Raw genomic sequence first — 26,442 nt, 5'->3', positions numbered from 1 at the left:
GCAGGTTTATATCAGTCTTTGAGGGGTGCCTCAGTAGTCACAAGCCGGACTGGGATGATTGTAACGTCCTCCTGAGAACCCTGTTGTCTGAGGTGGAGAGGGATCAGGTTACAGCTAAGGCAAGGGGAGCGTCAGCTTTCAAGCAAAAGAAAGGAAGCTATCTGTCAAGTTCCTACCCCAAGTAACCGTAAGCGGCTCAGGGCATTTCTGGGTATGGCAGGCTTTTGCAGGATATGGATCCCAGAGTTTGGACTGTGGGCTAAACCCCTGTACGACTGTGTAAAAGGAGCAGATCATGACCCCTTCTATTGGACCCCAGAGGCTGATAGGGCATTTAAAATCCTGAAAAGAAAATTGATGGAAGCCCCGGCTCTGGGCCTGCCAGATCTCTCTCAGCCGTTTCAGTTGTATGTACATGAACGAAGGGGGGTGGCGCTAGGAGTGCTTACACAGCTGTTAGGAGCATGGAAGCGTCCTGTGGCTTATTTTTCTAAGCAACTGGATCAGGTTGCAAAGGGTTGGCCGGCATGTTTACGGGCGGTCGCAGCTACTGCCCTATTGCTTGAGGAAGCCGAGAAGCTAACATTGGGAGGGGTTATGCAAATCTATACTCCCCATATGGTCCGAGCCTTATTGGATGCAAAGGGAGGGCTTTGGCTCACCCAGGCTCGGATTGCTCGGTACCAGGCTAAGCTGTTAGAGAACTCTGAAGTCACCCTACAGCCTTGCCCCTCCCTTAACCCAGCCACTCTCTTGCCAGAAACAGAGGAACAGAAACATGACTGTTTAGAGATCATAGATGTCCAGTACTCCAGCCGTCCGGATTTAAAGGATGTACCTCTCCCAAATGCAGATTATGAGTGGTACACTGATGGTAGCAGTACTGTAATAGATGGGCAAAGGAGGGCGGGTTATGCTGTTGTGACCCTCCATGACACTGTGGAAGCTGAAGGTTTGCCTGCTGGGACCTCTGCCCAGCTTGCCGAACTAATAGCCCTGACCCGTGCACTTGAACTGTCAAAAGGAAAGCGGGTCAACATTTTTACTGATTCAAAGTATGCTTTTGGTGTGCTGCATGCTCCTGCTGGCCTATGGAAGCAAAGGGGAATGCTGACAGCCCAAGGCTCCCCAGTCAAGTACGGGCCCCAAATCCTCCAGCTCCTAGAAGCTGTACAACTCCCCTCGGAAGTGGCGGTGGTACACTGTAAAGCCCATCAAAGGGAGGATCAAGATGTGGCCAGAGGTAACGCCCGGGCAGATAGAGAGGCTAAGCATGCTGCCACCCTGCCATCCCCTCAGGCTGAGAACGCCCATATGCATGCCCTTATCCCATCAGTAGGGGAGCTTCCAACCCCTCAGTACTCTGGGGAGGAGAGACAGCTAACTGACAAACTCAGTCTCCGGGAAAAGGAGGGATGGCTCCATTCCCCAGAAGGGAAGGTCCTCTTACCAAAGGGCCTAATCCGGCCAGTGCTGCAGAAACTACATCAAACCACTCATGCTGGCAGGGAAGCACTTATCCAACTAATGGGAAAATACTTTATCACTTCCGGACTCCGACCCCTGGCTGCCCAGGTACAAGCGGACTGCTTAGTCTGCCAAAAGAATAACCCCCGACCGGGACATCCTGTGCCACCAGCTGCCCTAGAACCCACTCCGGGCCCCGGACAAGTGTGGCAAATAGACTTTACTGAGTTTCCCCGAACCCAAGGGTTCAAATATCTCCTTGTTATAGTGGATCGGTTCAGCGGATGGCCAGAAGCCTTCCCATGCCGTAACTGCACTGCCAGGACAGTGGCCCTCAAGTTTGTTAAGGAGCTCATTCCTCGCTTTGGACTCCCCCTGTGGATGGAATCTGACAACGGGACACACTTCACGTCAAAAATCATTCAAAGCATCTCACATGCCTCACAGATCCCCTGGAAACTCCATACGCCCTGGAGACCGCAAGCCAGTGGGGTAGTGGAGCGTACCAATCAGACCCTCAAACGGCATCTCTCAAAAGTGTGCCAAGAAGCCTCACTGCGATGGCCTGATGCTTTGCCCCTCGTCCTACTCCGTATCCGCGTTCTCCCAAAGGGTAGATTAGGGCTCAGTCCCTTTGAAATTATGTTTGGAAGGGCATGGCCCATGAATGGCACCCCGGTTCTGTCAGGGGAATGGGAGTTGGGTAATGGTTTTTTGTCACAGTATATGTGTTCCCTGTCTGCTGTTCTCTTGTCTCTTCACAGGTATACCAAGGATTCCCAGCCTCTCCCCTTGGACTCTCCCGTTCACTCCTTACAGCCTGGTGACTCCGTGCTTGTTCGCACCTGGAAAGACGAGCCTCTCCAGGAAAAGTGGAAAGGACCCTATACCGTCCTGCTGATCTCCCATACAGCGGCAAAGATCGAGGGACAGAAGAACTGGATCCATCACTCTCGTCTGAAGGCAGTACCCGCCCCCTCGTCAGCAGAACAGTGGACCGTCCAACCTGCTGACTCCTCATCTAGTGACGATCTCGGGCTAAAGCTACTGTTTAAAAGACACAAATAGCGGGCACCTTAATGCTAAAATGGGCCCACCCAGGTACTGGAGACCCTGGGTTGGGAAGACTCTGGTAATAATTAATTGGGTAACATTGTTATTCTTTGTATTGGTATTTCCAAATGGTGCATATCGGGAGCATAACTCCTTTGTTTTGCTTGCGCACCATGGTGCTACTTTAACAAACCAGACTGATTGCTGGGTGTGTGCTCCAACTCCACTATCCCCCAAAACGGGAATGCCCCTTGACATGCTGCCCTTGACCCTAGCAGAATGAGCCACCACCAAAGAGCAGGAAAGAACGGACTCACCGTTCTGGAACAAGACCTCTTTACAGCAGGCCACCTATCAGGACCAGGAGTATTCAGTTGCAGTACTCACTGAGGGAGTGTTATGTTTTACCCGAAACCAATCTGATCCCTATGGGCATCCTGTGGGAAAGAGCTCCTGTGTTATTACACAGTGGGTTGATGGGTATTGGATAAAGACCAAAAGGCGAGGCCAGCAATGTGGGTGTAATGGTTCCTCCCCTTTTAGGGAAACACTTACAAATAATCTTACCACAAAAAAGGGGTTTGAAAATGTAACTTGCCGTCCAGTTAATATCTCCAATGTAGCAAGCCCAAGTGAGAAAACTCAGAGCCAAGGCTGTTGAGTGTTCTCAAAGGGGGGAGTTGTTGGGAACACTGGGGCATGGCCACTAGGTAACTCGAGGGGATGGAAGACCACGAGTGTCGATGAAGCCCCCTCGCACTAGGCCCCGGTGTCCTTGGCCCCCCTCCTGCCTGGAGGCACTCGCAGCAGCTCTGCGTACTAGGCCCAAGTGTCCTTGGCCCCCCTGCCTGGAGGCACACACAGCAGTTATGCTGAGAATCTGCAACAGTATGTTGCAGAGTCAGACTGCCTGAAACTAAGCAAGGCCAAACAGGACAGATATGGAAGAACAATGCTGAATAAAGCAGCTTTATGTATAGTTTCACAAATGATACAGAGAATCAGGGAACTAGCTGGGAACTGGATTGGCTGGCTATATGGATACTTGGAGCAGCTTGCTATTGGATAAGTATGCTGGGAAAAAGGATGTATAAAAGCCTGTGTAACTTCCTACTCTGTTGTGCAGGATTTGAGATTTTATTCTCCCTGTACCTTTTTGCAGCTGCAAATAAACTTTTCTGCTTCTCCACCCCGTTGTGATTATTGGGTGTAGCACACCGGGTAACGAACCACTCAAGCTGTTGTTCAGCCTCTCGGCACTGGGTGCCGGCAACAGCTTTTGGCGTCCCTGGGTGGGCGACGAGGCTGCAATTTAGCCTTGCCCGGACACCTCCTGGAGGTCGAGGATTGCGACAAGAACCGACGCCCAGCGCGCACCGGTGAGTTCATCGGGGGCCTCGGAGGAGACGCGATTTGATCGACCCCAGAGGGCACAACGGTGCAACGCACTCATATAGTGGAGAAGCTGTTGTGGACGGCGGTGAAGAACCGGTCCCTTAGACGTGGGGGAGCAGCAGCTACAGGACGGCGGTGAAGAACCGGTCCCTTGGATAAGGTAGGATCCTTTTAAAATCCGGATTATATGCTCTGTTGGAACCTGGGGACGCCCAGAGTTACCCTGTAGGTATGGGACAGGGACAGAGCTCAGAGGTTAGGGCACGGTGTACGCCCCTAGAGTGCATTCTAGCAAACTGGAAGGTATTTGGTGCGGATCCGATGACTAAGAGCCAATTAAAACGATTCTGTACAGTTGACTGGCCTCAATATCAACTAGAGGACCAGGAGTGGTGGCCACCAGGAGGGTCAATTAATTACAACACGATCCTTCAGTTACTCCTGTTCTGTCAGAGAACAAGGAAATGGAATGAACATATGTATGCGCATTTGTTTCTGACTTTATGTACTCGACCAGATATTTTACAGCGCTGTAATCTGACTCCAACTGGTTCGGTAGCAGCTAATGTTAGTCCCCAGACCCCCACCCCCACTGTAATGGCAGAGCCGGTGTCCCCTTCGGCCCCCACATCCCCACCTTATAAGGGTAGGATGCCTCGGGTTACAGAGATTGCCCCCTCGGTGGGACTCTATCCTTTGCTTACCGAGACTGTTGTGGCTTGCCCAGGGGCAGATGGACGTCAGGCTACCACTATGCAAGTTTACATCCATGTGCCATTCAATCCAATAGACTTAGCAGCTTTCAAAGCACAGGCAGGAGAGTTTTCCACCAACCCAAGCAGGTTTATATCAGTCTTTGAGGGGTGCCTCAGTAGTCACAAGCCGGACTGGGATGATTGTAACGTCCTCCTGAGAACCCTGTTGTCTGAGGTGGAGAGGGATCAGGTTACAGCTAAGGCAAGGGGAGCGTCAGCTTTCAAGCAAAAGAAAGGAAGCTATCTGTCAAGTTCCTACCCCAAGTAACCGTAAGCGGCTCAGGGCATTTCTGGGTATGGCAGGCTTTTGCAGGATATGGATCCCAGAGTTTGGACTGTGGGCTAAACCCCTGTACGACTGTGTAAAAGGAGCAGATCATGACCCCTTCTATTGGACCCCAGAGGCTGATAGGGCATTTAAAATCCTGAAAAGAAAATTGATGGAAGCCCCGGCTCTGGGCCTGCCAGATCTCTCTCAGCCGTTTCAGTTGTATGTACATGAACGAAGGGGGGTGGCGCTAGGAGTGCTTACACAGCTGTTAGGAGCATGGAAGCGTCCTGTGGCTTATTTTTCTAAGCAACTGGATCAGGTTGCAAAGGGTTGGCCGGCATGTTTACGGGCGGTCGCAGCTACTGCCCTATTGCTTGAGGAAGCCGAGAAGCTAACATTGGGAGGGGTTATGCAAATCTATACTCCCCATATGGTCCGAGCCTTATTGGATGCAAAGGGAGGGCTTTGGCTCACCCAGGCTCGGATTGCTCGGTACCAGGCTAAGCTGTTAGAGAACTCTGAAGTCACCCTACAGCCTTGCCCCTCCCTTAACCCAGCCACTCTCTTGCCAGAAACAGAGGAACAGAAACATGACTGTTTAGAGATCATAGATGTCCAGTACTCCAGCCGTCCGGATTTAAAGGATGTACCTCTCCCAAATGCAGATTATGAGTGGTACACTGATGGTAGCAGTACTGTAATAGATGGGCAAAGGAGGGCGGGTTATGCTGTTGTGACCCTCCATGACACTGTGGAAGCTGAAGGTTTGCCTGCTGGGACCTCTGCCCAGCTTGCCGAACTAATAGCCCTGACCCGTGCACTTGAACTGTCAAAAGGAAAGCGGGTCAACATTTTTACTGATTCAAAGTATGCTTTTGGTGTGCTGCATGCTCCTGCTGGCCTATGGAAGCAAAGGGGAATGCTGACAGCCCAAGGCTCCCCAGTCAAGTACGGGCCCCAAATCCTCCAGCTCCTAGAAGCTGTACAACTCCCCTCGGAAGTGGCGGTGGTACACTGTAAAGCCCATCAAAGGGAGGATCAAGATGTGGCCAGAGGTAACGCCCGGGCAGATAGAGAGGCTAAGCATGCTGCCACCCTGCCATCCCCTCAGGCTGAGAACGCCCATATGCATGCCCTTATCCCATCAGTAGGGGAGCTTCCAACCCCTCAGTACTCTGGGGAGGAGAGACAGCTAACTGACAAACTCAGTCTCCGGGAAAAGGAGGGATGGCTCCATTCCCCAGAAGGGAAGGTCCTCTTACCAAAGGGCCTAATCCGGCCAGTGCTGCAGAAACTACATCAAACCACTCATGCTGGCAGGGAAGCACTTATCCAACTAATGGGAAAATACTTTATCACTTCCGGACTCCGACCCCTGGCTGCCCAGGTACAAGCGGACTGCTTAGTCTGCCAAAAGAATAACCCCCGACCGGGACATCCTGTGCCACCAGCTGCCCTAGAACCCACTCCGGGCCCCGGACAAGTGTGGCAAATAGACTTTACTGAGTTTCCCCGAACCCAAGGGTTCAAATATCTCCTTGTTATAGTGGATCGGTTCAGCGGATGGCCAGAAGCCTTCCCATGCCGTAACTGCACTGCCAGGACAGTGGCCCTCAAGTTTGTTAAGGAGCTCATTCCTCGCTTTGGACTCCCCCTGTGGATGGAATCTGACAACGGGACACACTTCACGTCAAAAATCATTCAAAGCATCTCACATGCCTCACAGATCCCCTGGAAACTCCATACGCCCTGGAGACCGCAAGCCAGTGGGGTAGTGGAGCGTACCAATCAGACCCTCAAACGGCATCTCTCAAAAGTGTGCCAAGAAGCCTCACTGCGATGGCCTGATGCTTTGCCCCTCGTCCTACTCCGTATCCGCGTTCTCCCAAAGGGTAGATTAGGGCTCAGTCCCTTTGAAATTATGTTTGGAAGGGCATGGCCCATGAATGGCACCCCGGTTCTGTCAGGGGAATGGGAGTTGGGTAATGGTTTTTTGTCACAGTATATGTGTTCCCTGTCTGCTGTTCTCTTGTCTCTTCACAGGTATACCAAGGATTCCCAGCCTCTCCCCTTGGACTCTCCCGTTCACTCCTTACAGCCTGGTGACTCCGTGCTTGTTCGCACCTGGAAAGACGAGCCTCTCCAGGAAAAGTGGAAAGGACCCTATACCGTCCTGCTGATCTCCCATACAGCGGCAAAGATCGAGGGACAGAAGAACTGGATCCATCACTCTCGTCTGAAGGCAGTACCCGCCCCCTCGTCAGCAGAACAGTGGACCGTCCAACCTGCTGACTCCTCATCTAGTGACGATCTCGGGCTAAAGCTACTGTTTAAAAGACACAAATAGCGGGCACCTTAATGCTAAAATGGGCCCACCCAGGTACTGGAGACCCTGGGTTGGGAAGACTCTGGTAATAATTAATTGGGTAACATTGTTATTCTTTGTATTGGTATTTCCAAATGGTGCATATCGGGAGCATAACTCCTTTGTTTTGCTTGCGCACCATGGTGCTACTTTAACAAACCAGACTGATTGCTGGGTGTGTGCTCCAACTCCACTATCCCCCAAAACGGGAATGCCCCTTGACATGCTGCCCTTGACCCTAGCAGAATGAGCCACCACCAAAGAGCAGGAAAGAACGGACTCACCGTTCTGGAACAAGACCTCTTTACAGCAGGCCACCTATCAGGACCAGGAGTATTCAGTTGCAGTACTCACTGAGGGAGTGTTATGTTTTACCCGAAACCAATCTGATCCCTATGGGCATCCTGTGGGAAAGAGCTCCTGTGTTATTACACAGTGGGCTGATGGGTATTGGATAAAGACCAAAAGGCGAGGCCAGCAATGTGGGTGTAATGGTTCCTCCCCTTTTAGGGAAACACTTACAAATAATCTTACCACAAAAAAGGGGTTTGAAAATGTAACTTGCCGTCCAGTTAATATCTCCAATGTAGCAAGCCCAAGTGAGAAAACTCAGAGCCAAGGCTGTTGAGTGTTCTCAAAGGGGGGAGTTGTTGGGAACACTGGGGCATGGCCACTAGGTAACTCGAGGGGATGGAAGACCACGAGTGTCGATGAAGCCCCCTCGCACTAGGCCCCGGTGTCCTTGGCCCCCCTCCTGCCTGGAGGCACTCGCAGCAGCTCTGCGTACTAGGCCCAAGTGTCCTTGGCCCCCCTGCCTGGAGGCACACACAGCAGTTATGCTGAGAATCTGCAACAGTATGTTGCAGAGTCAGACTGCCTGAAACTAAGCAAGGCCAAACAGGACAGATATGGAAGAACAATGCTGAATAAAGCAGCTTTATGTATAGTTTCACAAATGATACAGAGAATCAGGGAACTAGCTGGGAACTGGATTGGCTGGCTATATGGATACTTGGAGCAGCTTGCTATTGGATAAGTATGCTGGGAAAAAGGATGTATAAAAGCCTGTGTAACTTCCTACTCTGTTGTGCAGGATTTGAGATTTTATTCTCCCTGTACCTTTTTGCAGCTGCAAATAAACTTTTCTGCTTCTCCACCCCGTTGTGATTATTGGGTGTAGCACACCGGGTAACGAACCACTCAAGCTGTTGTTCAGCCTCTCGGCACTGGGTGCCGGCAACAGCTTTTGGCGTCCCTGGGTGGGCGACGAGGCTGCAATTTAGCCTTGCCCGGACACCTCCTGGAGGTCGAGGATTGCGACAAGAACCGACGCCCAGCGCGCACCGGTGAGTTCATCGGGGGCCTCGGAGGAGACGCGATTTGATCGACCCCAGAGGGCACAACGGTGCAACGCACTCATATAGTGGAGAAGCTGTTGTGGACGGCGGTGAAGAACCGGTCCCTTAGACGTGGGGGAGCAGCAGCTACAGGACGGCGGTGAAGAACCGGTCCCTTGGATAAGGTAGGATCCTTTTAAAATCCGGATTATATGCTCTGTTGGAACCTGGGGACGCCCAGAGTTACCCTGTAGGTATGGGACAGGGACAGAGCTCAGAGGTTAGGGCACGGTGTACGCCCCTAGAGTGCATTCTAGCAAACTGGAAGGTATTTGGTGCGGATCCGATGACTAAGAGCCAATTAAAACGATTCTGTACAGTTGACTGGCCTCAATATCAACTAGAGGACCAGGAGTGGTGGCCACCAGGAGGGTCAATTAATTACAACACGATCCTTCAGTTACTCCTGTTCTGTCAGAGAACAAGGAAATGGAATGAACATATGTATGCGCATTTGTTTCTGACTTTATGTACTCGACCAGATATTTTACAGCGCTGTAATCTGACTCCAACTGGTTCGGTAGCAGCTAATGTTAGTCCCCAGACCCCCACCCCCACTGTAATGGCAGAGCCGGTGTCCCCTTCGGCCCCCACATCCCCACCTTATAAGGGTAGGATGCCTCGGGTTACAGAGATTGCCCCCTCGGTGGGACTCTATCCTTTGCTTACCGAGACTGTTGTGGCTTGCCCAGGGGCAGATGGACGTCAGGCTACCACTATGCAAGTTTACATCCATGTGCCATTCAATCCAATAGACTTAGCAGCTTTCAAAGCACAGGCAGGAGAGTTTTCCACCAACCCAAGCAGGTTTATATCAGTCTTTGAGGGGTGCCTCAGTAGTCACAAGCCGGACTGGGATGATTGTAACGTCCTCCTGAGAACCCTGTTGTCTGAGGTGGAGAGGGATCAGGTTACAGCTAAGGCAAGGGGAGCGTCAGCTTTCAAGCAAAAGAAAGGAAGCTATCTGTCAAGTTCCTACCCCAAGTAACCGTAAGCGGCTCAGGGCATTTCTGGGTATGGCAGGCTTTTGCAGGATATGGATCCCAGAGTTTGGACTGTGGGCTAAACCCCTGTACGACTGTGTAAAAGGAGCAGATCATGACCCCTTCTATTGGACCCCAGAGGCTGATAGGGCATTTAAAATCCTGAAAAGAAAATTGATGGAAGCCCCGGCTCTGGGCCTGCCAGATCTCTCTCAGCCGTTTCAGTTGTATGTACATGAACGAAGGGGGGTGGCGCTAGGAGTGCTTACACAGCTGTTAGGAGCATGGAAGCGTCCTGTGGCTTATTTTTCTAAGCAACTGGATCAGGTTGCAAAGGGTTGGCCGGCATGTTTACGGGCGGTCGCAGCTACTGCCCTATTGCTTGAGGAAGCCGAGAAGCTAACATTGGGAGGGGTTATGCAAATCTATACTCCCCATATGGTCCGAGCCTTATTGGATGCAAAGGGAGGGCTTTGGCTCACCCAGGCTCGGATTGCTCGGTACCAGGCTAAGCTGTTAGAGAACTCTGAAGTCACCCTACAGCCTTGCCCCTCCCTTAACCCAGCCACTCTCTTGCCAGAAACAGAGGAACAGAAACATGACTGTTTAGAGATCATAGATGTCCAGTACTCCAGCCGTCCGGATTTAAAGGATGTACCTCTCCCAAATGCAGATTATGAGTGGTACACTGATGGTAGCAGTACTGTAATAGATGGGCAAAGGAGGGCGGGTTATGCTGTTGTGACCCTCCATGACACTGTGGAAGCTGAAGGTTTGCCTGCTGGGACCTCTGCCCAGCTTGCCGAACTAATAGCCCTGACCCGTGCACTTGAACTGTCAAAAGGAAAGCGGGTCAACATTTTTACTGATTCAAAGTATGCTTTTGGTGTGCTGCATGCTCCTGCTGGCCTATGGAAGCAAAGGGGAATGCTGACAGCCCAAGGCTCCCCAGTCAAGTACGGGCCCCAAATCCTCCAGCTCCTAGAAGCTGTACAACTCCCCTCGGAAGTGGCGGTGGTACACTGTAAAGCCCATCAAAGGGAGGATCAAGATGTGGCCAGAGGTAACGCCCGGGCAGATAGAGAGGCTAAGCATGCTGCCACCCTGCCATCCCCTCAGGCTGAGAACGCCCATATGCATGCCCTTATCCCATCAGTAGGGGAGCTTCCAACCCCTCAGTACTCTGGGGAGGAGAGACAGCTAACTGACAAACTCAGTCTCCGGGAAAAGGAGGGATGGCTCCATTCCCCAGAAGGGAAGGTCCTCTTACCAAAGGGCCTAATCCGGCCAGTGCTGCAGAAACTACATCAAACCACTCATGCTGGCAGGGAAGCACTTATCCAACTAATGGGAAAATACTTTATCACTTCCGGACTCCGACCCCTGGCTGCCCAGGTACAAGCGGACTGCTTAGTCTGCCAAAAGAATAACCCCCGACCGGGACATCCTGTGCCACCAGCTGCCCTAGAACCCACTCCGGGCCCCGGACAAGTGTGGCAAATAGACTTTACTGAGTTTCCCCGAACCCAAGGGTTCAAATATCTCCTTGTTATAGTGGATCGGTTCAGCGGATGGCCAGAAGCCTTCCCATGCCGTAACTGCACTGCCAGGACAGTGGCCCTCAAGTTTGTTAAGGAGCTCATTCCTCGCTTTGGACTCCCCCTGTGGATGGAATCTGACAACGGGACACACTTCACGTCAAAAATCATTCAAAGCATCTCACATGCCTCACAGATCCCCTGGAAACTCCATACGCCCTGGAGACCGCAAGCCAGTGGGGTAGTGGAGCGTACCAATCAGACCCTCAAACGGCATCTCTCAAAAGTGTGCCAAGAAGCCTCACTGCGATGGCCTGATGCTTTGCCCCTCGTCCTACTCCGTATCCGCGTTCTCCCAAAGGGTAGATTAGGGCTCAGTCCCTTTGAAATTATGTTTGGAAGGGCATGGCCCATGAATGGCACCCCGGTTCTGTCAGGGGAATGGGAGTTGGGTAATGGTTTTTTGTCACAGTATATGTGTTCCCTGTCTGCTGTTCTCTTGTCTCTTCACAGGTATACCAAGGATTCCCAGCCTCTCCCCTTGGACTCTCCCGTTCACTCCTTACAGCCTGGTGACTCCGTGCTTGTTCGCACCTGGAAAGACGAGCCTCTCCAGGAAAAGTGGAAAGGACCCTATACCGTCCTGCTGATCTCCCATACAGCGGCAAAGATCGAGGGACAGAAGAACTGGATCCATCACTCTCGTCTGAAGGCAGTACCCGCCCCCTCGTCAGCAGAACAGTGGACCGTCCAACCTGCTGACTCCTCATCTAGTGACGATCTCGGGCTAAAGCTACTGTTTAAAAGACACAAATAGCGGGCACCTTAATGCTAAAATGGGCCCACCCAGGTACTGGAGACCCTGGGTTGGGAAGACTCTGGTAATAATTAATTGGGTAACATTGTTATTCTTTGTATTGGTATTTCCAAATGGTGCATATCGGGAGCATAACTCCTTTGTTTTGCTTGCGCACCATGGTGCTACTTTAACAAACCAGACTGATTGCTGGGTGTGTGCTCCAACTCCACTATCCCCCAAAACGGGAATGCCCCTTGACATGCTGCCCTTGACCCTAGCAGAATGAGCCACCACCAAAGAGCAGGAAAGAACGGACTCACCGTTCTGGAACAAGACCTCTTTACAGCAGGCCACCTATCAGGACCAGGAGTATTCAGTTGCAGTACTCACTGAGGGAGTGTTATGTTTTACCCGAAACCAATCTGATCCCTATGGGCATCCTGTGGGAAAGAGCTCCTGTGTTATTACACAGTGGGCTGATGGGTATTGGATAAAGACCAAAAGGCGAGGCCAGCAATGTGGGTGTAATGGTTCCTCCCCTTTTAGGGAAACACTTACAAATAATCTTACCACAAAAAAGGGGTTTGAAAATGTAACTTGCCGTCCAGTTAATATCTCCAATGTAGCAAGCCCAAGTGAGAAAACTCAGAGCCAAGGCTGTTGAGTGTTCTCAAAGGGGGGAGTTGTTGGGAACACTGGGGCATGGCCACTAGGTAACTCGAGGGGATGGAAGACCACGAGTGTCGATGAAGCCCCCTCGCACTAGGCCCCGGTGTCCTTGGCCCCCCTCCTGCCTGGAGGCACTCGCAGCAGCTCTGCGTACTAGGCCCAAGTGTCCTTGGCCCCCCTGCCTGGAGGCACACACAGCAGTTATGCTGAGAATCTGCAACAGTATGTTGCAGAGTCAGACTGCCTGAAACTAAGCAAGGCCAAACAGGACAGATATGGAAGAACAATGCTGAATAAAGCAGCTTTATGTATAGTTTCACAAATGATACAGAGAATCAGGGAACTAGCTGGGAACTGGATTGGCTGGCTATATGGATACTTGGAGCAGCTTGCTATTGGATAAGTATGCTGGGAAAAAGGATGTATAAAAGCCTGTGTAACTTCCTACTCTGTTGTGCAGGATTTGAGATTTTATTCTCCCTGTACCTTTTTGCAGCTGCAAATAAACTTTTCTGCTTCTCCACCCCGTTGTGATTATTGGGTGTAGCACACCGGGTAACGAACCACTCAAGCTGTTGTTCAGCCTCTCGGCACTGGGTGCCGGCAACAGCTTTTGGCGTCCCTGGGTGGGCGACGAGGCTGCAATTTAGCCTTGCCCGGACCCCTCCTGGAGGTCGAGGATTGCGACAAGAACCGACGCCCAGCACGCACCGGTGAGTTCATCGGGGGCCTCGGAGGAGACGCGATTTGATCGACCCCAGAGGGCACAACGGTGCAACGCACTCATATAGTGGAGAAGCTGTTGTGGACGGCGGTGAAGAACCGGTCCCTTAGACGTGGGGGAGCAGCAGCTACAGGACGGCGGTGAAGAACCGGTCCCTTGGATAAGGTAGGATCCTTTTAAAATCCGGATTATATGCTCTGTTGGAACCTGGGGACGCCCAGAGTTACCCTGTAGGTATGGGACAGGGACAGAGCTCAGAGGTTAGGGCACGGTGTACGCCCCTAGAGTGCATTCTAGCAAACTGGAAGGTATTTGGTGCGGATCCGATGACTAAGAGCCAATTAAAACGATTCTGTACAGTTGACTGGCCTCAATATCAACTAGAGGACCAGGAGTGGTGGCCACCAGGAGGGTCAATTAATTACAACACGATCCTTCAGTTACTCCTGTTCTGTCAGAGAACAAGGAAATGGAATGAACATATGTATGCGCATTTGTTTCTGACTTTATGTGCTCGACCAGATATTTTACAGCGCTGTAATCTGACTCCAACTGGTTCGGTAGCAGCTAATGTTAGTCCCCAGACCCCCACCCCCACTGTAATGGCAGAGCCGGTGTCCCCTTCGGCCCCCACATCCCCACCTTATAAGGGTAGGATGCCTCGGGTTACAGAGATTGCCCCCTCGGTGGGACTCTATCCTTTGCTTACCGAGACTGTTGTGGCTTGCCCAGGGGCAGATGGACGTCAGGCTACCACTATGCAAGTTTACATCCATGTGCCATTCAATCCAATAGACTTAGCAGCTTTCAAAGCACAGGCAGGAGAGTTTTCCACCAACCCAAGCAGGTTTATATCAGTCTTTGAGGGGTGCCTCAGTAGTCACAAGCCGGACTGGGATGATTGTAACGTCCTCCTGAGAACCCTGTTGTCTGAGGTGGAGAGGGATCAGGTTACAGCTAAGGCAAGGGGAGCGTCAGCTTTCAAGCAAAAGAAAGGAAGCTATCTGTCAAGTTCCTACCCCAAGTAACCGTAAGCGGCTCAGGGCATTTCTGGGTATGGCAGGCTTTTGCAGGATATGGATCCCAGAGTTTGGACTGTGGGCTAAACCCCTGTACGACTGTGTAAAAGGAGCAGATCATGACCCCTTCTATTGGACCCCAGAGGCTGATAGGGCATTTAAAATCCTGAAAAGAAAATTGATGGAAGCCCCAGCTCTGGGCCTGCCAGATCTCTCTCAGCCGTTTCAGTTGTATGTACATGAACGAAGGGGGGTGGCGCTAGGAGTGCTTACACAGCTGTTAGGAGCATGGAAGCGTCCTGTGGCTTATTTTTCTAAGCAACTGGATCAGGTTGCAAAGGGTTGGCCGGCATGTTTACGGGCGGTCGCAGCTACTGCCCTATTGCTTGAGGAAGCCGAGAAGCTAACATTGGGAGGGGTTATGCAAATCTATACTCCCCATATGGTCCGAGCCTTATTGGATGCAAAGGGAGGGCTTTGGCTCACCCAGGCTCGGATTGCTCGGTACCAGGCTAAGCTGTTAGAGAACTCTGAAGTCACCCTACAGCCTTGCCCCTCCCTTAACCCAGCCACTCTCTTGCCAGAAACAGAGGAACAGAAACATGACTGTTTAGAGATCATAGATGTCCAGTACTCCAGCCGTCCGGATTTAAAGGATGTACCTCTCCCAAATGCAGATTATGAGTGGTACACTGATGGTAGCAGTACTGTAATAGATGGGCAAAGGAGGGCGGGTTATGCTGTTGTGACCCTCCATGACACTGTGGAAGCTGAAGGTTTGCCTGCTGGGACCTCTGCCCAGCTTGCCGAACTAATAGCCCTGACCCGTGCACTTGAACTGTCAAAAGGAAAGCGGGTCAACATTTTTACTGATTCAAAGTATGCTTTTGGTGTGCTGCATGCTCCTGCTGGCCTATGGAAGCAAAGGGGAATGCTGACAGCCCAAGGCTCCCCAGTCAAGTACGGGCCCCAAATCCTCCAGCTCCTAGAAGCTGTACAACTCCCCTCGGAAGTGGCGGTGGTACACTGTAAAGCCCATCAAAGGGAGGATCAAGATGTGGCCAGAGGTAACGCCCGGGCAGATAGAGAGGCTAAGCATGCTGCCACCCTGCCATCCCCTCAGGCTGAGAACGCCCATATGCATGCCCTTATCCCATCAGTAGGGGAGCTTCCAACCCCTCAGTACTCTGGGGAGGAGAGACAGCTAACTGACAAACTCAGTCTCCGGGAAAAGGAGGGATGGCTCCATTCCCCAGAAGGGAAGGTCCTCTTACCAAAGGGCCTAATCCGGCCAGTGCTGCAGAAACTACATCAAACCACTCATGCTGGCAGGGAAGCACTTATCCAACTAATGGGAAAATACTTTATCACTTCCGGACTCCGACCCCTGGCTGCCCAGGTACAAGCGGACTGCTTAGTCTGCCAAAAGAATAACCCCCGACCGGGACATCCTGTGCCACCAGCTGCCCTAGAACCCACTCCGGGCCCCGGACAAGTGTGGCAAATAGACTTTACTGAGTTTCCCCGAACCCAAGGGTTCAAATATCTCCTTGTTATAGTGGATCGGTTCAGCGGATGGCCAGAAGCCTTCCCATGCCGTAACTGCACTGCCAGGACAGTGGCCCTCAAGTTTGTTAAGGAGCTCATTCCTCGCTTTGGACTCCCCCTGTGGATGGAATCTGACAACGGGACACACTTCACGTCAAAAATCATTCAAAGCATCTCACATGCCTCACAGATCCCCTGGAAACTCCATACGCCCTGGAGACCGCAAGCCAGTGGGGTAGTGGAGCGTACCAATCAGACCCTCAAACGGCATCTCTCAAAAGTGTGCCAAGAAGCCTCACTGCGATGGCCTGATGCTTTGCCCCTCGTCCTACTCCGTATCCGCGTTCTCCCAAAGGGTAGATTAGGGCTCAGTCCCTTTGAAATTATGTTTGGAAGGGCATGGCCCATGAATGGCACCCCGGTTCTGTCAGGGGAATGGGAGTTGGGTAATGGTTTTTTGTCACAGTATATGTGTTCCCTGTCTGCTGTTCTCTTGTCTCTTCACAGGTATACCAAGGATTCCCAGCCTCTCCCCTTGGACTCTCCCGTTCACTCCTTACAGCCTGGTGACTCCGTGCTTGTTCGCACCTGGAAAGACGAGCCTCTCCAGGAAAAGTGGAAAGGACCCTATACCGTCCTGCTGATCTCCCATACAGCGGCAAAGATCGAGGGACAGAAGAACTGGATCCATCACTCTCGTCTGAAGGCAGTACCCGCCCCCTCGTCAGCAGAACAGTGGACCGTCCAACCTGCTGACTCCTCATCTAGTGACGATCTCGGGCTAAAGCTACTGTTTAAAAGACACAAATAGCGGGCACCTTAATGCTAAAATGGGCCCACCCAGGTACTGGAGACCCTGGGTTGGGAAGACTCTGGTAATAATTAATTGGGTAACATTGTTATTCTTTGTATTGGTATTTCCAAATGGTGCATATCGGGAGCATAACTCCTTTGTTTTGCTTGCGCACCATGGTGCTACTTTAACAAACCAGACTGATTGCTGGGTGTGTGCTCCAACTCCACTATCCCCCAAAACGGGAATGCCCCTTGACATGCTGCCCTTGACCCTAGCAGAATGAGCCACCACCAAAGAGCAGGAAAGAACGGACTCACCGTTCTGGAACAAGACCTCTTTACAGCAGGCCACCTATCAGGACCAGGAGTATTCAGTTGCAGTACTCACTGAGGGAGTGTTATGTTTTACCCGAAACCAATCTGATCCCTATGGGCATCCTGTGGGAAAGAGCTCCTGTGTTATTACACAGTGGGCTGATGGGTATTGGATAAAGACCAAAAGGCGAGGCCAGCAATGTGGGTGTAATGGTTCCTCCCCTTTTAGGGAAACACTTACAAATAATCTTACCACAAAAAAGGGGTTTGAAAATGTAACTTGCCGTCCAGTTAATATCTCCAATGTAGCAAGCCCAAGTGAGAAAACTCAGAGCCAAGGCTGTTGAGTGTTCTCAAAGGGGGGAGTTGTTGGGAACACTGGGGCATGGCCACTAGGTAACTCGAGGGGATGGAAGACCACGAGTGTCGATGAAGCCCCCTCGCACTAGGCCCCGGTGTCCTTGGCCCCCCTCCTGCCTGGAGGCACTCGCAGCAGCTCTGCGTACTAGGCCCAAGTGTCCTTGGCCCCCCTGCCTGGAGGCACACACAGCAGTTATGCTGAGAATCTGCAACAGTATGTTGCAGAGTCAGACTGCCTGAAACTAAGCAAGGCCAAACAGGACAGATATGGAAGAACAATGCTGAATAAAGCAGCTTTATGTATAGTTTCACAAATGATACAGAGAATCAGGGAACTAGCTGGGAACTGGATTGGCTGGCTATATGGATACTTGGAGCAGCTTGCTATTGGATAAGTATGCTGGGAAAAAGGATGTATAAAAGCCTGTGTAACTTCCTACTCTGTTGTGCAGGATTTGAGATTTTATTCTCCCTGTACCTTTTTGCAGCTGCAAATAAACTTTTCTGCTTCTCCACCCCGTTGTGATTATTGGGTGTAGCACACCGGGTAACGAACCACTCAAGCTGTTGTTCAGCCTCTCGGCACTGGGTGCCGGCAACAGCTTTTGGCGTCCCTGGGTGGGCGACGAGGCTGCAATTTAGCCTTGCCCGGACACCTCCTGGAGGTCGAGGATTGCGACAAGAACCGACGCCCAGCGCGCACCGGTGAGTTCATCGGGGGCCTCGGAGGAGACGCGATTTGATCGACCCCAGAGGGCACAACGGTGCAACGCACTCATATAGTGGAGAAGCTGTTGTGGACGGCGGTGAAGAACCGGTCCCTTAGACGTGGGGGAGCAGCAGCTACAGGACGGCGGTGAAGAACCGGTCCCTTGGATAAGGTAGGATCCTTTTAAAATCCGGATTATATGCTCTGTTGGAACCTGGGGACGCCCAGAGTTACCCTGTAGGTATGGGACAGGGACAGAGCTCAGAGGTTAGGGCACGGTGTACGCCCCTAGAGTGCATTCTAGCAAACTGGAAGGTATTTGGTGCGGATCCGATGACTAAGAGCCAATTAAAACGATTCTGTACAGTTGACTGGCCTCAATATCAACTAGAGGACCAGGAGTGGTGGCCACCAGGAGGGTCAATTAATTACAACACGATCCTTCAGTTACTCCTGTTCTGTCAGAGAACAAGGAAATGGAATGAACATATGTATGCGCATTTGTTTCTGACTTTATGTACTCGACCAGATATTTTACAGCGCTGTAATCTGACTCCAACTGGTTCGGTAGCAGCTAATGTTAGTCCCCAGACCCCCACCCCCACTGTAATGGCAGAGCCGGTGTCCCCTTCGGCCCCCACACCCCCACCTTATAAGGGTAGGATGCCTCGGGTTACAGAGATTGCCCCCTCGGTGGGACTCTATCCTTTGCTTACCGAGACTGTTGTGGCTTGCCCAGGGGCAGATGGACGTCAGGCTACCACTATGCAAGTTTACATCCATGTGCCATTCAATCCAATAGATTTAGCAGCTTTCAAAGCACAGGCAGGAGAGTTTTCCACCAACCCAAGCAGGTTTATATCAGTCTTTGAGGGGTGCCTCAGTAGTCACAAGCCGGACTGGGATGATTGTAACGTCCTCCTGAGAACCCTGTTGTCTGAGGTGGAGAGGGATCAGGTTACAGCTAAGGCAAGGGGAGCGTCAGCTTTCAAGCAAAAGAAAGGAAGCTATCTGTCAAGTTCCTACCCCAAGTAACCGTAAGCGGCTCAGGGCATTTCTGGGTATGGCAGGCTTTTGCAGGATATGGATCCCAGAGTTTGGACTGTGGGCTAAACCCCTGTACGACTGTGTAAAAGGAGCAGATCATGACCCCTTCTATTGGACCCCAGAGGCTGATAGGGCATTTAAAATCCTGAAAAGAAAATTGATGGAAGCCCCGGCTCTGGGCCTGCCAGATCTCTCTCAGCCGTTTCAGTTGTATGTACATGAACGAAGGGGGGTGGCGCTAGGAGTGCTTACACAGCTGTTAGGAGCATGGAAGCGTCCTGTGGCTTATTTTTCTAAGCAACTGGATCAGGTTGCAAAGGGTTGGCCGGCATGTTTACGGGCGGTCGCAGCTACTGCCCTATTGCTTGAGGAAGCCGAGAAGCTAACATTGGGAGGGGTTATGCAAATCTATACTCCCCATATGGTCCGAGCCTTATTGGATGCAAAGGGAGGGCTTTGGCTCACCCAGGCTCGGATTGCTCGGTACCAGGCTAAGCTGTTAGAGAACTCTGAAGTCACCCTACAGCCTTGCCCCTCCCTTAACCCAGCCACTCTCTTGCCAGAAACAGAGGAACAGAAACATGACTGTTTAGAGATCATAGATGTCCAGTACTCCAGCCGTCCGGATTTAAAGGATGTACCTCTCCCAAATGCAGATTATGAGTGGTACACTGATGGTAGCAGTACTGTAATAGATGGGCAAAGGAGGGCGGGTTATGCTGTTGTGACCCTCCATGACACTGTGGAAGCTGAAGGTTTGCCTGCTGGGACCTCTGCCCAGCTTGCCGAACTAATAGCCCTGACCCGTGCACTTGAACTGTCAAAAGGAAAGCGGGTCAACATTTTTACTGATTCAAAGTATGCTTTTGGTGTGCTGCATGCTCCTGCTGGCCTATGGAAGCAAAGGGGAATGCTGACAGCCCAAGGCTCCCCAGTCAAGTACGGGCCCCAAATCCTCCAGCTCCTAGAAGCTGTACAACTCCCCTCGGAAGTGGCGGTGGTACACTGTAAAGCCCATCAAAGGGAGGATCAAGATGTGGCCAGAGGTAACGCCCGGGCAGATAGAGAGGCTAAGCATGCTGCCACCCTGCCATCCCCTCAGGCTGAGAACGCCCATATGCATGCCCTTATCCCATCAGTAGGGGAGCTTCCAACCCCTCAGTACTCTGGGGAGGAGAGACAGCTAACTGACAAACTCAGTCTCCGGGAAAAGGAGGGATGGCTCCATTCCCCAGAAGGGAAGGTCCTCTTACCAAAGGGCCTAATCCGGCCAGTGCTGCAGAAACTACATCAAACCACTCATGCTGGCAGGGAAGCACTTATCCAACTAATGGGAAAATACTTTATCACTTCCGGACTCCGACCCCTGGCTGCCCAGGTACAAGCGGACTGCTTAGTCTGCCAAAAGAATAACCCCCGACCGGGACATCCTGTGCCACCAGCTGCCCTAGAACCCACTCCGGGCCCCGGACAAGTGTGGCAAATAGACTTTACTGAGTTTCCCCGAACCCAAGGGTTCAAATATCTCCTTGTTATAGTGGATCGGTTCAGCGGATGGCCAGAAGCCATCCCATGCCGTAACTGCACTGCCAGGACAGTGGCCCTTAAGTTTGTTAAGGAGCTCATTCCTCGCTTTGGACTCCCCCTGTGGATGGAATCTGACAACGGGACACACTTCACGTCAAAAATCATTCAAAGCATCTCACATGCCTTACAGATCCCCTGGAAACTCCATACGCCCTGGAGACCGCAAGCCAGTGGTGTAGTGGAGCGTACCAATCAGACCCTTAAACGGCATCTCTCAAAAGTGTGCCAAGAAGCCTCACTGCGATGGCCTGATGCTTTGCCCCTCGTCCTACTCCGTATCCGCGTTCTCCCAAAGGGTAGATTAGGGCTCAGTCCCTTTGAAATTATGTTTGGAAGGGCATGGCCCATGAATGGCACCCCGGTTCTGTCAGGGGAATGGGAGTTGGGTAATGGTTTTTTGTCACAGTATATGTGTTCCCTGTCTGCTGTTCTCTTGTCTCTTCACAGGTATACCAAGGATTCCCAGCCTCTCCCCTTGGACTCTCCCGTTCACTCCTTACAGCCTGGTGACTCCGTGCTTGTTCGCACCTGGAAAGACGAGCCTCTCCAGGAAAAGTGGAAAGGACCCTATACCGTCCTGCTGATCTCCCATACAGCGGCAAAGATCGAGGGACAGAAGAACTGGATCCATCACTCTCGTCTGAAGGCAGTACCCGCCCCCTCGTCAGCAGAACAGTGGACCGTCCAACCTGCTGACTCCTCATCTAGTGACGATCTCGGGCTAAAGCTACTGTTTAAAAGACACAAATAGCGGGCACCTTAATGCTAAAATGGGCCCACCCAGGTACTGGAGACCCTGGGTTGGGAAGACTCTGGTAATAATTAATTGGGTAACATTGTTATTCTTTGTATTGGTATTTCCAAATGGTGCATATCGGGAGCATAACTCCTTTGTTTTGCTTGCGCACCATGGTGCTACTTTAACAAACCAGACTGATTGCTGGGTGTGTGCTCCAACTCCACTATCCCCCAAAACGGGAATGCCCCTTGACATGCTGCCCTTGACCCTAGCAGAATGAGCCACCACCAAAGAGCAGGAAAGAACGGACTCACCGTTCTGGAACAAGACCTCTTTACAGCAGGCCACCTATCAGGACCAGGAGTATTCAGTTGCAGTACTCACTGAGGGAGTGTTATGTTTTACCCGAAACCAATCTGATCCCTATGGGCATCCTGTGGGAAAGAGCTCCTGTGTTATTACACAGTGGGCTGATGGGTATTGGATAAAGACCAAAAGGCGAGGCCAGCAATGTGGGTGTAATGGTTCCTCCCCTTTTAGGGAAACACTTACAAATAATCTTACCACAAAAAAGGGGTTTGAAAATGTAACTTGCCGTCCAGTTAATATCTCCAATGTAGCAAGCCCAAGTGAGAAAACTCAGAGCCAAGGCTGTTGAGTGTTCTCAAAGGGGGGAGTTGTTGGGAACACTGGGGCATGGCCACTAGGTAACTCGAGGGGATGGAAGACCACGAGTGTCGATGAAGCCCCCTCGCACTAGGCCCCGGTGTCCTTGGCCCCCCTCCTGCCTGGAGGCACTCGCAGCAGCTCTGCGTACTAGGCCCAAGTGTCCTTGGCCCCCCTGCCTGGAGGCACACACAGCAGTTATGCTGAGAATCTGCAACAGTATGTTGCAGAGTCAGACTGCCTGAAACTAAGCAAGGCCAAACAGGACAGATATGGAAGAACAATGCTGAATAAAGCAGCTTTATGTATAGTTTCACAAATGATACAGAGAATCAGGGAACTAGCTGGGAACTGGATTGGCTGGCTATATGGATACTTGGAGCAGCTTGCTATTGGATAAGTATGCTGGGAAAAAGGATGTATAAAAGCCTGTGTAACTTCCTACTCTGTTGTGCAGGATTTGAGATTTTATTCTCCCTGTACCTTTTTGCAGCTGCAAATAAACTTTTCTGCTTCTCCACCCCGTTGTGATTATTGGGTGTAGCACACCGGGTAACGAACCACTCAAGCTGTTGTTCAGCCTCTCGGCACTGGGTGCCGGCAACAGCTTTTGGCGTCCCTGGGTGGGCGACGAGGCTGCAATTTAGCCTTGCCCGGACACCTCCTGGAGGTCGAGGATTGCGACAAGAACCGACGCCCAGCGCGCACCGGTGAGTTCATCGGGGGCCTCGGAGGAGACGCGATTTGATCGACCCCAGAGGGCACAACGGTGCAACGCACTCATATAGTGGAGAAGCTGTTGTGGACGGCGGTGAAGAACCGGTCCCTTAGACGTGGGGGAGCAGCAGCTACAGGACGGCGGTGAAGAACCGGTCCCTTGGATAAGGTAGGATCCTTTTAAAATCCGGATTATATGCTCTGTTGGAACCTGGGGACGCCCAGAGTTACCCTGTAGGTATGGGACAGGGACAGAGCTCAGAGGTTAGGGCACGGTGTACGCCCCTAGAGTGCATTCTAGCAAACTGGAAGGTATTTGGTGCGGATCCGATGACTAAGAGCCAATTAAAACGATTCTGTACAGTTGACTGGCCTCAATATCAACTAGAGGACCAGGAGTGGTGGCCACCAGGAGGGTCAATTAATTACAACACGATCCTTCAGTTACTCCTGTTCTGTCAGAGAACAAGGAAATGGAATGAACATATGTATGCGCATTTGTTTCTGACTTTATGTACTCGACCAGATATTTTACAGCGCTGTAATCTGACTCCAACTGGTTCGGTAGCAGCTAATGTTAGTCCCCAGACCCCCACCCCCACTGTAATGGCAGAGCCGGTGTCCCCTTCGGCCCCCACACCCCCACCTTATAAGGGTAGGATGCCTCGGGTTACAGAGATTGCCCCCTCGGTGGGACTCTATCCTTTGCTTACCGAGACTGTTGTGGCTTGCCCAGGGGCAGATGGACGTCAGGCTACCACTATGCAAGTTTACATCCATGTGCCATTCAATCCAATAGATTTAGCAGCTTTCAAAGCACAGGCAGGAGAGTTTTCCACCAACCCAAGCAGGTTTATATCAGTCTTTGAGGGGTGCCTCAGTAGTCACAAGCCGGACTGGGATGATTGTAACGTCCTCCTGAGAACCCTGTTGTCTGAGGTGGAGAGGGATCAGGTTACAGCTAAGGCAAGGGGAGCGTCAGCTTTCAAGCAAAAGAAAGGAAGCTATCTGTCAAGTTCCTACCCCAAGTAACCGTAAGCGGCTCAGGGCATTTCTGGGTATGGCAGGCTTTTGCAGGATATGGATCCCAGAGTTTGGACTGTGGGCTAAACCCCTGTACGACTGTGTAAAAGGAGCAGATCATGACCCCTTCTATTGGACCCCAGAGGCTGATAGGGCATTTAAAATCCTGAAAAGAAAATTGATGGAAGCCCCGGCTCTGGGCCTGCCAGATCTCTCTCAGCCGTTTCAGTTGTATGTACATGAACGAAGGGGGGTGGCGCTAGGAGTGCTTACACAGCTGTTAGGAGCATGGAAGCGTCCTGTGGCTTATTTTTCTAAGCAACTGGATCAGGTTGCAAAGGGTTGGCCGGCATGTTTACGGGCGGTCGCAGCTACTGCCCTATTGCTTGAGGAAGCCGAGAAGCTAACATTGGGAGGGGTTATGCAAATCTATACTCCCCATATGGTCCGAGCCTTATTGGATGCAAAGGGAGGGCTTTGGCTCACCCAGGCTCGGATTGCTCGGTACCAGGCTAAGCTGTTAGAGAACTCTGAAGTCACCCTACAGCCTTGCCCCTCCCTTAACCCAGCCACTCTCTTGCCAGAAACAGAGGAACAGAAACATGACTGTTTAGAGATCATAGATGTCCAGTACTCCAGCCGTCCGGATTTAAAGGATGTACCTCTCCCAAATGCAGATTATGAGTGGTACACTGATGGTAGCAGTACTGTAATAGATGGGCAAAGGAGGGCGGGTTATGCTGTTGTGACCCTCCATGACACTGTGGAAGCTGAAGGTTTGCCTGCTGGGACCTCTGCCCAGCTTGCCGAACTAATAGCCCTGACCCGTGCACTTGAACTGTCAAAAGGAAAGCGGGTCAACATTTTTACTGATTCAAAGTATGCTTTTGGTGTGCTGCATGCTCCTGCTGGCCTATGGAAGCAAAGGGGAATGCTGACAGCCCAAGGCTCCCCAGTCAAGTACGGGCCCCAAATCCTCCAGCTCCTAGAAGCTGTACAACTCCCCTCGGAAGTGGCGGTGGTACACTGTAAAGCCCATCAAAGGGAGGATCAAGATGTGGCCAGAGGTAACGCCCGGGCAGATAGAGAGGCTAAGCATGCTGCCACCCTGCCATCCCCTCAGGCTGAGAACGCCCATATGCATGCCCTTATCCCATCAGTAGGGGAGCTTCCAACCCCTCAGTACTCTGGGGAGGAGAGACAGCTAACTGACAAACTCAGTCTCCGGGAAAAGGAGGGATGGCTCCATTCCCCAGAAGGGAAGGTCCTCTTACCAAAGGGCCTAATCCGGCCAGTGCTGCAGAAACTACATCAAACCACTCATGCTGGCAGGGAAGCACTTATCCAACTAATGGGAAAATACTTTATCACTTCCGGACTCCGACCCCTGGCTGCCCAGGTACAAGCGGACTGCTTAGTCTGCCAAAAGAATAACCCCCGACCGGGACATCCTGTGCCACCAGCTGCCCTAGAACCCACTCCGGGCCCCGGACAAGTGTGGCAAATAGACTTTACTGAGTTTCCCCGAACCCAAGGGTTCAAATATCTCCTTGTTATAGTGGATCGGTTCAGCGGATGGCCAGAAGCCATCCCATGCCGTAACTGCACTGCCAGGACAGTGGCCCTTAAGTTTGTTAAGGAGCTCATTCCTCGCTTTGGACTCCCCCTGTGGATGGAATCTGACAACGGGACACACTTCACGTCAAAAATCATTCAAAGCATCTCACATGCCTCACAGATCCCCTGGAAACTCCATACGCCCTGGAGACCGCAAGCCAGTGGTGTAGTGGAGCGTACCAATCAGACCCTTAAACGGCATCTCTCAAAAGTGTGCCAAGAAGCCTCACTGCGATGGCCTGATGCTTTGCCCCTCGTCCTACTCCGTATCCGCGTTCTCCCAAAGGGTAGATTAGGGCTCAGTCCCTTTGAAATTATGTTTGGAAGGGCATGGCCCATGAATGGCACCCCGGTTCTGTCAGGGGAATGGGAGTTGGGTAATGGTTTTTTGTCACAGTATATGTGTTCCCTGTCTGCTGTTCTCTTGTCTCTTCACAGGTATACCAAGGATTCCCAGCCTCTCCCCTTGGACTCTCCCGTTCACTCCTTACAGCCTGGTGACTCCGTGCTTGTTCGCACCTGGAAAGACGAGCCTCTCCAGGAAAAGTGGAAAGGACCCTATACCGTCCTGCTGATCTCCCATACAGCGGCAAAGATCGAGGGACAGAAGAACTGGATCCATCACTCTCGTCTGAAGGCAGTACCCGCCCCCTCGTCAGCAGAACAGTGGACCGTCCAACCTGCTGACTCCTCATCTAGTGACGATCTCGGGCTAAAGCTACTGTTTAAAAGACACAAATAGCGGGCACCTTAATGCTAAAATGGGCCCACCCAGGTACTGGAGACCCTGGGTTGGGAAGACTCTGGTAATAATTAATTGGGTAACATTGTTATTCTTTGTATTGGTATTTCCAAATGGTGCATATCGGGAGCATAACTCCTTT

General features: G+C 51.7%; 3 protein-coding genes across 3 annotated transcripts; all 3 read left to right on the top strand.

The window, feature by feature from the left end:
* The first annotated feature begins 8,821 nt into the window (after positions 1-8,821).
* On the top strand, positions 8,822-13,380 carry LOC144930486 (protein NYNRIN-like). The gene is made up of 2 exons (XM_078852466.1): positions 8,822-12,074; positions 13,240-13,380. Exon 1 carries the CDS (start codon positions 9,720-9,722, stop codon positions 12,039-12,041), a length of 2,322 nt encoding a protein of 773 aa, XP_078708592.1. The 5' UTR covers positions 8,822-9,719; the 3' UTR covers positions 12,042-12,074; positions 13,240-13,380.
* Positions 13,381-13,408: 28 nt separating this feature from the next.
* LOC144930483 (protein NYNRIN-like) lies at positions 13,409-21,314 on the top strand. The gene is made up of 2 exons (XM_078852461.1): positions 13,409-18,334; positions 21,244-21,314. The coding sequence occupies exon 1, from the start codon at positions 14,473-14,475 to the stop codon at positions 16,792-16,794; it is 2,322 nt and encodes a 773-aa protein (XP_078708587.1). The 5' UTR covers positions 13,409-14,472; the 3' UTR covers positions 16,795-18,334; positions 21,244-21,314.
* Positions 18,954-26,067, top strand: LOC144930484 (protein NYNRIN-like). The gene is made up of 2 exons (XM_078852462.1): positions 18,954-23,087; positions 25,997-26,067. The coding sequence occupies exon 1, from the start codon at positions 19,226-19,228 to the stop codon at positions 21,545-21,547; it is 2,322 nt and encodes a 773-aa protein (XP_078708588.1). The 5' UTR covers positions 18,954-19,225; the 3' UTR covers positions 21,548-23,087; positions 25,997-26,067.
* Positions 26,068-26,442: the final 375 nt, after the last annotated feature.

The sequence above is a fragment of the Lepidochelys kempii genome, chromosome 4 (assembly GCF_965140285.1).
Source record: "Lepidochelys kempii isolate rLepKem1 chromosome 4, rLepKem1.hap1, whole genome shotgun sequence".
NCBI classification, from domain to species: Eukaryota; Metazoa; Chordata; order Testudines; family Cheloniidae; genus Lepidochelys; species Lepidochelys kempii.
The sequence above is the reverse complement of the archived record's forward strand: the minus strand, read 5'-3'. Positions and strand labels throughout refer to the sequence as shown.